Below are 13,401 nucleotides of genomic sequence, written 5' to 3'. Positions count from 1 at the left end.
GCAATGCCAAGGCTGCTGGTCCACAGACTGCATCGTGAGTAGGAAGGCACTTTTTGTCTATTCTCACAACATAGGTCTTAGTCTCTGCCAGGCTCCTTCTTGTCATTCAGGTCTCCTTTGTTGAAATGTCACTTCCTTCGAGTAGCCCTCCTTGACCGGTCCAATCAGACCCCCATCACTTTTAACCACTTCACCCAGATTTTTCTTCATGGTGTTTATCAGTCTTGAAACGAACGAGGCATATTCATTCTCACTTGCTTGTCCATCTCTCTTCACCCCCACTAGAATGTTCCATGAGATCAGAGGCATGTCTGCCTGCTGCCCTATTCATCTCTATGTCTCCAGTCCCTAGAATGGTATCTGGTAAAGGGGTGCTTGATAAATACCTTCAGCCTCTCCTTCAGCTAGAATGTTCTTCCAGAGATGGGGTAGTCGCTCTCAGATATCTCAAGATTTGGAAAAAATGTTTCTTTTCTGATGAGGAAAGTACTGTGTCTACTATGAAAAACATTCAAAAACTACAAAGATGAGACAATTACCTAGGCAGGGAAAGAAAGGAGCCGATTCAGGGTGCATAGATGGGCAGGGTACTGCTGAGGGCAACTGGGTTTCAGTCCCTCTGGGGCCCTCCAGGAGTGAGGAAGCTGGGGTCTTGCCAGTCACTGGTCGAGATTGGATGGGTGGTTGTGATGTCCCAGCATTTCTGCCCCCCCCACCCCCATGAGCAGGTTGAGCCCACTCCTGCAGCCAGAGCCAGACCTCAGCCAAAGAATCACAGACGCTAACAGAGCAATGATGTCCATGTGCATGGTAAATGCCAAGATGATAGAAGCGGGTGCCCACAGGGTCTGCCACACAGTGTCTATCCAGAATGGAAGCTTACTCTCTTTTCTGGGAACCGCCTGCCACCACCCCATCCCCAGGTCACCAAGATGAACCCCTGAGGGCCTTGTTTTGAGGACCATAGTCAGCTCATACATTTTCAGCCTATGTGCAAACTGGGACAAAAGGTGCCTTCCTCAAATTATTTTTCTGTTGAGATGTAACACACACCATTCATTCTACCACTTGAAGGTAGACAGGTCAGTGGTTTGTGTATTCACTATGTTGTACAATCATCACCAAGATCTAATTCCAGAACATTTTCCTGACACTTACAGGAAACCCCAGCCCCATTCCTTAGCAGTCACTCCCCATTCCTTTCTGTCCTCAGCCCCGGGCAACCACTAATCTACTTCCTGCCTATGGATTTGCTTGTTATGGATATTTCATAGAAATAGAATAATAAAATAATAAACCATGTGGTCTTCTGTGCCTGACTTCTTTCATTTACCATAATGTTTTTGAGATTTATATATGTTGTAGCATGTATTAGTACTTCATTCTTTTTTATGGCTGAATAATATTCCGTTGTATGGGTATGCCGCACTATTAACCCATTCATCCACTGGTGGACATTTGGGTTGTTCCCACCTTTGGGACGGGAGTCATATTAACAGCCAGCTTATTTCCATGCTTCCTGGGAGGACATAAACTAGCCCAGGAGCCATCCCCTCAAATTCGTTTCTTATTATGCTGGAGCTTAATGGTTTCCAATATATGCATGATGCCACTGCTCCACCATTGGCATTTTAGCATTTTCTCCTTCCAGCCTTTTTTATTAATGTAATTTCTCACCATGGTGTGCTAGAGCCAGCTCCTTTGGCCTTAGCTAGCGTACACCTACCCAACTCCTCCTTCAGTGACATCGTGGGGGAGCTTGAAATCAGCCACGATGGGGTCTTTACACCATGGAAATTAGCAAATGCTACAAATGAGGGATTTTGTTTACAGTCGGTTGTTAAACACTTACCACCACACCACTGATCTTACTCCAAGACATCAGGTTCACCCATTCGCGTGTCCACTATTTAATGCTCTCCTAAAGTACACCAGGACTCTGCATCCCAGGAAATGAAGACAGACGATACATAAGTCAACATAGAAACAAACAAGATAATTCTAGGTAGTGATAAGGCATGAGGAAAATTAAATGAAACAGCTGCTATGTTGAATACACTCCTTTTATCCTTTCTGTTTTTTTCACATCACATCAGGAACAATTCCCCAAGTTTTAGAAAGGTCTAAGGAGCAGTCTTCTCAATGGCTGCCTAATATTTATTCCTTGTGAGAATATTCTAATTTCTTTAAGCAGTCCCCTATAGTTCAGGGTTTCTCAACCTTGGCACTATTTCTATTTGGGTTCAAATGATTCTTGGGCAGGGGGCTGTCCCGTGTATTGTAGGATGTTAGGCAAGATCCCTTGCTTCTACCTACAAGGTGCCAGTTGCATTCCCTCCCACACACACAGCAGTTATGACAACCAAAGTGTCTCCAGGTTTGTCTGCGGCAAAATCACAATGGTTAAAGATTACTGCCATAGTTGGACTTTACATTGAGGCTTCTGAGAGGGAAGTAGGTCTCAGAGTGTGGCTACTGGACCAGCAGCAGCATCAACACCTGGGAATGAAATGAACATTCTCAGGTACCTCTCCAAGTACATGAAATCAGAATCTCTAGATGTGGGACCAGGCGATGTGTTTTAACAAGCCCTTTAGGGGATTCTCATGTACACCCCAGTTTGATAGGAGGCTGGGGAGGAAGGTTTCAGAAATCAAAGTAGTGTTTGAGTGTGGGTGGCATCCTGCACCCGGGGTTGTGGTTGCATCATAACAATGTTTTCCCTTCTGGCTGTTCCATGGCTGGTGCAGGTGATTAGAGCAAATTAGCTGAGTTCAGGTGTACTTTTGTCTTAAGTACCCCTTTCAGCCCCGGATTACTAAACACCACTTATATTTTACCCCAGGGAAGCTCCAGGAGGCTCCAGGGCCAGAGAAAAGGTTAAAAATAGAAAGTAAATGGATCATCTGACTCCAGGCTGTAACCACCACCTAGGGTTTCACTAAGGCTTGTAAACCTTGGTTCTTTAAATAAGAGCATTTTGGTCTTTTCAGAAACTAAAGAACCACAAAATGCACAGCTAAGCCAAGACGTGCCATTAGCAGTTACCTTTTGTTCTTGTAACCATCTTGTACCTCGTGCCATTAGCAGTTACCTTTTGTTCTTGTAACCATCTTGTACCTCGAGCTACCATGAATTTAGTTCAGAAATGTGGGTTCACTTGTTTTCTTCCTTGGTTCTTAAATGGGGCTTATCCTTGCTTACCGCTGGGACAAAAGAGGCTGTGGGCTAGTGATTCTCTACTGTGGCAGCACTGTCCCATCCCAAGGGGGCATTTGTAAAGGGAGGATGGGGGGTAGGTTGTCACAATGACTGGGACCTCTGGCATTTAGTGGGTTAATGCCAGGGTTATTAAATGTCCTGTAGAATGCTCATGGGAATGCAAAATGGTACAATCACTTTGAAAAAGAATTCAAGAGTTGTTTTTTAATTGAGGTAAAATAGGTACATGACATTATATAAGTTTCAGGTGTACAATATTATCATTTGACATTTATATACACTATGGAGTGGTCACCCATCAAAAGTCTAGTTATCATTCATCACCATACACTTCACCCTTTGTCCCACCCCCACCCCCAACCATTCCGTTTCCCTCTGGTAACCACCAATTTGTTCTCTGTAACTATGAATTTGTGTTTCCTTTTTTCATTTGTTCTTTTGTTTTGGTTTGTTTCGATTCCACATGAGCGAGATTGTACTCGTACAGTTTTTCTCTGTTTTACTTATCACATTTAGCGTAATACCTTCAAGGTTCATTCATGTTGTTAATGGCGACATGGCAGTCTTTTTTTTAAGACTGAGTAGTAGTCCATGGTGTGTGTGTGTGTGTTACATCTTTTTTATCCATTCATTCATTGATGGACACTTAGGTTGTTTCCATATCATGGCTATTGTAAATAATGCTAAAATGAACGTAAGGGTGCATCTATCTTATTGAACTCATGTTTTGGTATGCTTTGGATAATCAGAACTTAAAATACAGCATACACTTGGGATGAGACCCAGCCATTCCACAACTAGGTATTTACCAAAAAAAAAAGAAAGCCATACGTACGCATGAATGTTCCTATCAGTTCCAGCTCCAAACTGGAAGTGACCTGAGTGCCCATGAACAGATGAACAGATAGACTGTAGTACGTCCAGACAGAGGACTGTTGCCCAGCAATAAGAAAGAATGAGCTATTGGTACACTACACAACATGGGTGAATCTCGAAATTACTATGCTGGGTGAAAGTCAGACCACAAATTAAAAAAAAAAAAAAATGTGCTTTTTGATTCATCCCCTTTACAGAAATGCAAACTAATCTTTATAGAAAATGCAAACTACTCTATAGTCACAGAAAACAGATCAAAGGTTGCCAGGGATGTGGGGAAGGATGGGAAGGAATTACAAAGGGGACTCCGTTGTAATCGCCCTTGGGAAGGAAAACAGTTTGGATGATATTTACGTTAACTCTCTATGGGGCAGCTCACAACCTAGCAGCTGGCTTCTTTGCTGGCGTCTTTCAGCAGTGGGAGAGAGAGCACGCCCAAGACGGAAGCCACTGGTTTTTTATAACCTACCCTTAGATGTGAGGTCCATCACTTCTGCTCTATTTTTTATTTTAATTTTATTGGGGAATATTGGGGAACAGTGTGTTTCTCCAGGGCCCATCAGCTCCAAATCAGGTCGTTGTCCTTCAGTCTAGTTGTGGAAGGCACAGCTCACTGGCCCATGTGGGAATCAAAACAGCAACCCTGTTGTTTAAAGCTCGCACTCTAACCAACTGAACCATCCAGCCACTCCACTTCTGCTGTATTCTATGCATATGAGGCAAATCAGTAAATCCAACTCACACTAAAGGGAAAGGAATTACACAAGGGCACGAATACCAAGAGACATGGAGCTTTGGGGACTCCCTTAGACGCTACCCACCACATATAGACAGATGCCACCATAAGTATGAGAATGCAAACCTGTAGGTTCTCCAGCTCTGTCCAAGCCAGAGCACATTAACTGTGGCCAGGCAAAATGGAACTACTTCACAGGCCATTTTCTTTACATCTTAACAAATGAGCACCACTGCTCCCGCCCCAGGGTTCATACCGTGTTTCCCCGAAAATAAGACCTAACCGGAAAATAAGCCCTAGCATGATTTTTCAGGATGACATCCCCTGAACATAAGCCCTAATGCATCTTTTGGAGCAAAACTTAATATAAGATCCAGTCTTATTTTGGGGGAAACACAGTAAGAACTAATGGTGCTGAATCTGCTTGGCAGAGTGTGTCGTGTTTCTGTGGTTTCTCCCAGCAGCTGCAGCAACAGCTTGTTAGAAGAGATCAGGAGAGGTCTAGAAGCGTGGTGAGATGAAAGGCGCAAGAGGTGGTGCCCTGGATCCTCCAAACAGACCTTCTGGTTATTTTTTGGAAACATCCATCAATATGTTGTACTATTCAAGACAGGTTATATTACTGTGAATGAGCAAGCAACAATAACAAAAAGATCTAACTGGCTAAATATACAAAAGTTTACTTCTTGCTCAGGTAAAGCTGGCTCTGGGCCCAGGCGATTTTCCAGGGCTGCTGTCCTCCATGGGATGATGTGTGGGGTGACTCGGGGATCCAGGAGGCTTCTGTCTTATGACTTCACCCTCTCTCTGCCAAGCCTCCTCCACAGAGGGGAAGATGAGTCTGGAGAACGTTGCAGAGGCTTTTTGCTGCCTCCAAAGTGACAAATCTGTTCTGATCATATTCCATTGGCCAGAGAAAGTCATATGACCCTCCCTAAATCATAGTGACTAGGATGGGTATCTCCATAGAGCCAAGAACAAAAGGAGAAGTGGATATTGAAGGAAGTGTGAATTTCAACTACATATGGCAAGGAGGAGATTTAGTATGGATCCCAAAATTAGGAGGTAAGCATCCCTGTCTAAACATTAATGTTGCAGAACCAAGCTCCCCAAAATTACTAATAACAATTTTTTTTTTTTTAAGATTTTATTGGGGAAGGGGAACAGGACTTTATTGAGGAACAGTGTGTACTTCCAGGACTTTTTTTTTTTTCCAAGTCAAGTTGTCCTTTCAGTCTTAGTTGTGGAGGGCGCAGCTCAGCTCCAGGTCCAGTTGCCATTGCTAGTTGCAGGGGGCACAGCCCACCATCCCTTGCGGGAGTCGAAACCGGCAACCTTGTGGTTGAGAGGACGCGCTCCAACCAACTGAGTCATCCGGGAGCTCAGCGGCAGCTCAGCTCAAGGTGCCGTGTTCAATCTTAGTTGCAGGGGGCGCTGCCCACCATCCCTTGCGGGACTCGAGGAGTTAAACTGGCAACCTTGTGGTTGAGAGCCCACTGGCCCATGTGGGAATCAAACCTGCAGCCTTTGGAGTTAGGAGCAAGGAGCTCTAACCGCCTGAGCCACCGGGCCGGCCCTGCTAGTAACATTTTAATAGAAGTTCCCCCGGCCACATAGATGATTCCACCTGTGTGAATATTTATGGTAAATCCTGTGAGTATTAACTCATTTGGTCCTGACAATTCCCCCAATAAGGTTGGTATTTTTAGTCCCACTTTATAGGGGGAGTGACTGCTACATAGGTATATGGTTTCTTACAAAGGTGAAGAAAATTTTGGGGAATCAATAGCGATGGTTGCACAATTTTTGAATATACTAAAACCCACTGAACTATATACTCTAAAAGGGTAGATATTATAATATATGAATTATAGCTCAATTTAAAAAACACAAAGGAAGTCTGAGAAACTGTCACAACCAAGAGAAATCTAAGGAGACATGACATCTAAATGCAAAGGGATGTCCTGGATGGGATTCTGGAACAGAAAAAGTACATTCGGTAAAAAATACACATATAAGAACAAAGTGAGACCTTAGTTAATAATAACGGATCAATATTGGTTCATTAATTGTGACAAATATACAGTAATAATGTAAAATGTTTCTAATACCAGATCATAGGGGAAAGTAGGTATAGGGTATATGGGAAATCTATGTAGTCTCTGCAACTTTTCTTAAATCTACAACTGTTCTAAAATAAAAGGTTGACGTAATAAACAATCAGGGTACACCCAATCATGATCATTTGGGCCACTTAAAAAACACACACAAGGATTCTTGCTTCTGGCCTTGAGGACACAAGTTACTCTGATTTTGTTACCAGGAAAACTGCCCATCTGGAAACTGAGCCCAACTATGGCAGGTCGGGTCACCTGGGAAGCTGTTGGGTGAGCTGAGGATAAACACCAGTGATTCTATTCTCAGTAAGTAGCTCTCACCACTAACCATCCTTCCTTCCCCTTCCGTTTGTCTGTACCATGTCTGGGCCTGAATTATCCTGTCTTGATTCTGGGAGACTTTAGGTGTTGAAAAATGTTAGATCTCAGTGGAACTGCCTGCAAGAAAAATCTTACCTTTTTTTAAACAGGTGACTAACTTCAACATTAATGCCAGTGCTTGTAACTAAGAAAATCAAATGATGCAAGGCTAAGCAGAAGTGTTGGACTGTCAAATGACATGAGACTTGAAGTGATATCCAGGACACTGGTTTGCAAGCATGCACTGGTGCCCAGCCCTGAGAAACTGCTTTTGAAGAAACACTGTCGTGCGGGGTGTCAGGCGGGGTCTCTGGTCCCACTCCCCACATAAGAATGCAGGACATGGCTAGGCCAAAAAGGAACACCCACGGAGCCATAGGTAGGGGAGTCATACCACTATGGTCTCACTGGAGGCTAGGTTTACACGACGTGCGACCTGCTGTCCGCTTTGCTGCCAACCGACCGACTCTCCTCCACTCTCCTCCACTCTCCTCCACTCTCCTCCACTCTCCTCCACTCTCCTCCACTCTCCTCCACTCTCCTCCAGTCTCCTCTTCTCTCCTCGACTTCCCTCCGTAGCCGCGGCAGTTATATTAGTGGCCAATGGCTCAATGGTTACAGCTGACAGCCAACCAGCCACAGCTGATGGCTATCTACTACCTGAGCCAGCACGTTTCCACATGAGGCCGAGAGCCTGGAAACTGCTTTCTGGGGCTCTGTCCCCACAAACACCTAGGAGAGGGACGTATTAAATAGAAAGTAACTGCCCTGAACTTGGGAGTAAGGGTCTTGTGAAACTTTATACAAAATTGTAGTTTAAAGAATTTAAAATGTGGAAAAATAGGGTAGTGAACTGTCACACCTGTGGACGTTCGGAGAAATCATTTAAATCCATTCAAATTATATTTAACAACAATAAAAATAGCAATGGATAACATTTTGCACATGCAGCAATGCTGTGTTTGTTCCCTTTTTAAAAGAAATCCTGTGACCCCCTCTCCCCACAAAACCACGTGTGGAGGCTGAGGCCTGAATCATTCTGGATACACCCCGTGGAGAGGCCTGACTCAAACCAATTCAAAAAAAGAAAACACCAAGGAGCCGAACTCTTGACTTTTTATGGGTTTTTAAGGAGGCTTTTGAAATTTGTGGCAGAGATAACAATCTTGAAAGCCAAGGCTTTTGATTTGCAAGAGAGAGGCTTTTTTTTTTTTTTTTTTTTTTTTAATGGTCTCTAAACTTCAGGTTGGAGTTTCAAAATTTTGGACTCAAAAGCAATTCCCTGAAGGAATCTGGGAGTAAAGTTTATGGCACAAGAGACAATAACATCTGCAGGGAAAACTGATGAAAAGTCAGATTATCCCCATCCCTGAGGTTGAAAGATTTCAAAATGAAAGCAAAAATCCTGGGGAAGAGGAATTAAAAATTCCAGGAGGCTGGTGACTGGGTGAAACTGTGCCGTGAGCTGATGAGCTGACTATTGTTGAAATTGTATCCATTGTCTATTCTCTCTGCTTTTGTGACAATTTTCCATAAAATTCTCACATTTGTGGAAATTTTCCATAAAATTTTGCTCTTGTTAGTTTTACTGTGGAAGTTGGAAGACCAGCAAGAAGTGGTGGTGTGGGGACTACGGTAGCGTTCTTGGAGGGGATAGAACAGACTGGAGAGAGGCAGAAGGATTCAAAGTATATCTGACAGTATTCCACTGCATTATTTTAACATCTCCTGCCTTAAATTCACCCATTTTCCCTCCTTCTTTACTTCAAGAGCTTATTGCACCCAGCACTTGGTCCCCACAGACAAAAAATGAGTTAGGAGAAGATAAATATTGGGGTAGCCATTGGTGTGGGTTCCTGTGGGGACAGAGTCCCAGAGAGCAGTTCCCACGCTCTCAGCCTCGCGTGGGGAGGTGCTGGCCCGGGTAGTGAATGACCATCAGCTGTGACTGGACGGCCACCAGCTGTAACCAGTTAGCCAATTGGCTACTGATGTAACTGCGGGGCTGTGTTGATTGGTTGGTTGGTTGGCAGGCAGAGAAGTGAATGGAGGACTGTGGATCGTGTGGCTACTACTGTGTGTGTCTCACCCGGCCGCCAGAGAGAACATAGTGGTGTGACTCCCCTATCTATGGCTCCGTGGATGTTCCTTTTTGGCCTAGCCATATCCTGCGTTCTTATGTGGGGAGCGGGACCAGAGGCCCCGCAGGCTCCCCCACATGACAAATGGCACAGCGATCAGGGTCCCCCGCAAGACAGTTCCTGAGAAGGGTCTCTGCCCGTGACACCATCTACAGTCTGAGGGACTTTAGAAACACCCAGAAGCCTTTGGGCTTTATCTAGGAGCCAAGGGAAACTTGAAGGGTTTTCAATAGGCAGTGGGCCTGAGCTGATTTTAAATGTGCCTTCTACCCCAGATACTGCATGGAGCGCAATTTGGAGGGGGCTACCTATGGAAATGGACCAGTTAGGGTATGCTGTACCATTCCAATCCTTTAAATTACTCCTCCCAGCAACCCTGTTAAATGGGGATTATTATCTTCATTTTGAACACAGGGGAATCTGAGATCAAAGAGGTTGAATGATATATCCAGAGTCACACAACAATTTACCTGTAAGGTTGCTAGATAAAATACAACGAAACATGGCATGGAACATACTAATACTAAAAAAATTATTCACTGTTTATCTGAAATTCAAATTTAACTGGGTGAGCTATGTTTTTATTTGCTAAATCTGACAACCCTAATTATGACCAAGCCAGGATTTGAGTCCAGAGTCTGGCTCCAAAGTTCTCATCGTTTCTCCAAACTGTCCCAACTATAGGGCAAGGATTTGCTCTGGTTTATCTCTACATCCGTGCTCATCACCTTGCCGACAGACAATTAAGTCCCAGCAAATGTTTGTTGGGTGAATATATAGGAGGGCATGCAATGTCAGAGAATTTGGGGGCCTTTCTGGACAATCAAATTCTAGAAGATAGATAGATGATAGATAGATAGAATATTATATCCATAATATATATGTATGTATTATATATATATATTATGTATATATAGTGCAGGTTCTGATATCAACTCACTGGGTTTGGATCCTGCTACCATCACTTACGTACGAGCTATGTGATTTGGGGCAAGCCACTTAAGCCCCCTGTGCCTCAGTTTCCTCATCTGTAAAAGGGGGATGATAATAACCGTACTAATAATAGTCCATTCCTCATAGGTCAGAGGATAAAGTAAGTGAGGCTATGCAATGCCATGCTTCATATCAAGTACGACCTCAGAAAATGTTGGCTCTGACTAGGGGTCAAGAGTAAAAGAAAGAAGTAACTGAAATGCTGCAAACCTTCCTCACATTGCCAATAATACACAGAGAATTTTCTTTCCGGGTAGGAACTGTTTCCTTCTCTTGTTGTCCCTAGCGTGGCACATAGAGCCCTGCTCCCAGTAGGGGCTGCAGTAAATATTGATTCAATAAATAAATCAGCCAGGAGAGGATTTTCTAATGAGACCAGAATTGACCTCTAAAAACAGCTAAAAACCAAAAGAAAAAAAGAATCCCACAAAAACTGTATCAGATGTATACTATACATCCAAAGAATGGCTATCATACATATGTAATAAAAACAATGGTTCAGAAAATGTTTTGACACTGGAGATTGAAAATTATGAAGTCCCTAATCTGATTCAGTCTTAATTAAACCTGTATTTCAAAACATAGTCCATAAGTCAACACAAAGTTTAGCGAGAAACTCAGGAACTCAGTTTGAGGGACAACTCCAGAATGTGACAGTGAGTGAGTCAAAGCAACTGTTATGGAAAAGATTGTATTTTGAGACAAATGTTTGATAACTCAGAAAAAGCAAAAAGGGTTTGGGGGTGTCAGGCCAAAACAAATAATACTCATTAAAGCAAAATTTGTACGGGTCTTAAATTCCAGAGATTATAAACAGCCTGGCTGAGGTCATTCATGCCTAATTATTGTGTCTAATAATTAACTTGTCTAATTAGAGCAAAGGTTTTGGAGTATGTTTCTATTCCCAGACATTGAGTCATCAGTGACCCAGAATAAATCATTTCATTCTATTTGCGTCTTGGATCATGCACATGGAAGCACTCCTAGCCAACCCCTCAGGGAAATTCCAAAGGCTTCAGAACTAATATTTGGAAAACAGTATATTTTGTATATATTAGGCCTATAGGAACATGACATCAATATGTTTTGTATGTTGGGCTAATTTATTTAATTATTCAACTATGTTCCAGGTATATTGAATATTTATTAAGCTCCTACTCTGAGGTAGGCCCTGAGATAAGAACGTGGGGTGCAATAGTGAACAAGACAGAGGGGCTCTTGAACTCATAAACTTATAGACTACTGGTGGAGGCAGATGTTAAATAAGTAAGGCAACAAATAAAACAATTACAAACTGTTAAGTGCTATGAGGAAAACTGGTAGAACTCTGCCATAAATAGTAGCAAGAGGGGTCTACTTTTGATGGACAATTATGGAAGGATTCTTGGAGGAGGTAACCCCCAGAGACTTGAATGATGGGGAGGAAACAGCCAGGTAGAATTGGTGCTCAGTATGTGTAGAAGGCACGAAAGGAAGCAAAACTGAATGAACAAGAGTAATAAGTGATTGTGACAAGCATAGACTTTCTAGGTTTGAATCTTGCCCTGCCACTGACTTGCTGTATGCTCTTTGTGCAAGTTAATTGCCCGTTCTTCCATGCCTCAATTTCTCCATCTGTAAAATGGGAACAACAATACTTGTTTCATGGGGCTGTCATGAGGACTCAGTGAACTGATATTTCTGAAGCTTTGTGAAGCTTTGCCCAGCATGGAACCAGTATCATGTACATCAGGGTCCCAGAGGCTGTTGATGCGACCCATATGCACGCCCTCCCTCACCTGAGCTCACCTACAGCTGCGGAGGAGAATGTTTCCAGTTCCCTCCGCCTTTCCCAACTCAAGGACCTGCATCTCTCCTCTTCTCCGCCTGGGGGCGCTCTTCAGCTCAACCAAACACAGGCTTAACCTGGAAATGTGGGGCATTAAATTACCCTGGAGGGAGAAGAAAATGACGGCGGCCATGCTGTTGCTGGTGGGTCCTCCGTGGCCGACAGCCCCGGGACTCCTCAGGAACTGTTGGGAGCGACTGCGGCGGAAACTTCAGCAGAACCGGCCAGGCTTGCCCAGTCTTCCGTGGGGACCAGCATTAGCAGTCCAAGGTCCAGCTACAATTACAGAACCAGCAAATGATAATCATGGAAGTAAGGAGATTTCCAGCCTTTTGGATAGTATCTTTTGGATGGCTGCTCCCAAAAACAGACGCAGCATTGAAGTTAACCGGTGTAGGAGAAGAAACCCTCGGAAGCTCATTAAAGTTAAGAACAACATAGATGTTTGTCCTGAATGTGGTCACCTGAAACAGAAACATGTCCTTTGTGGCTACTGCTATAAAAAGGTGTGCAAGGAGACTGCAGAAATCAGAAGACAGACAGGGAAAACAGAAGGGGGCCCTTTTAAGGCTCCTACCGTAGAGACCGTGGTGCTGTATGCGGGAGAGACACCATCTGAACAAGATCAGGGCAAGAGGATCATTGAACAAGCCAGGAAGCGACCGTCCTGGTTCACCCAGAATTGACACCAGAGATGTTTAAAGAGGATAACTTAACATAAAACATTTCTCCTGAAAGAGAGGAAGAATCCTTGTTTTTAATATTTTGTGCTTGTTTTAAAAATCATCAATATAGCATAAAACATTCTTCATGAGTAGTTAGTTTTGTGTGGATAATTTGAAGAATGTATCAGGAGTAAAGTCTGAAAATGTTTGTTTATGCAAAGGCAGTGGATTTATATGTCTGTTTCTATTATAAGTTTTTAAGTAAACTAAATTTTCAAGGCCAGAACAATAAAACTAATTTAAAACAAACAAACAAAAAAAATTACCCTGGAAATGAGGGTTACTCTCAACCAGTGAGGATGGAAGTTGGCGGATAAATACCTCGGGCGCTGCGCCCTCCGTTGGGACCCCTCTGACCTGTACTGTACAGTAACTCAGGGGAGCCCCAGTGAAAGTGAGCCCC

General features: G+C 43.4%; 1 protein-coding gene across 1 annotated transcript; it reads left to right on the top strand.

The window, feature by feature from the left end:
* The first annotated feature begins 12,386 nt into the window (after positions 1-12,386).
* On the top strand, positions 12,387-13,093 carry LOC117019776 (39S ribosomal protein L32, mitochondrial-like). Its single transcript, XM_033101907.1, has one exon. It carries the CDS (start codon positions 12,393-12,395, stop codon positions 12,957-12,959), a length of 567 nt encoding a protein of 188 aa, XP_032957798.1. The 5' UTR covers positions 12,387-12,392; the 3' UTR covers positions 12,960-13,093.
* The last annotated feature ends 308 nt before the right edge of the window (positions 13,094-13,401 follow it).

Source organism: Rhinolophus ferrumequinum, assembly GCF_004115265.2.
Source record: "Rhinolophus ferrumequinum isolate MPI-CBG mRhiFer1 chromosome 15 unlocalized genomic scaffold, mRhiFer1_v1.p scaffold_54_arrow_ctg1_1, whole genome shotgun sequence".
In the NCBI taxonomy this organism is placed as follows: domain Eukaryota; kingdom Metazoa; phylum Chordata; class Mammalia; order Chiroptera; family Rhinolophidae; genus Rhinolophus; species Rhinolophus ferrumequinum.
This window is presented reverse-complemented; position numbering and strand designations above follow the sequence as displayed.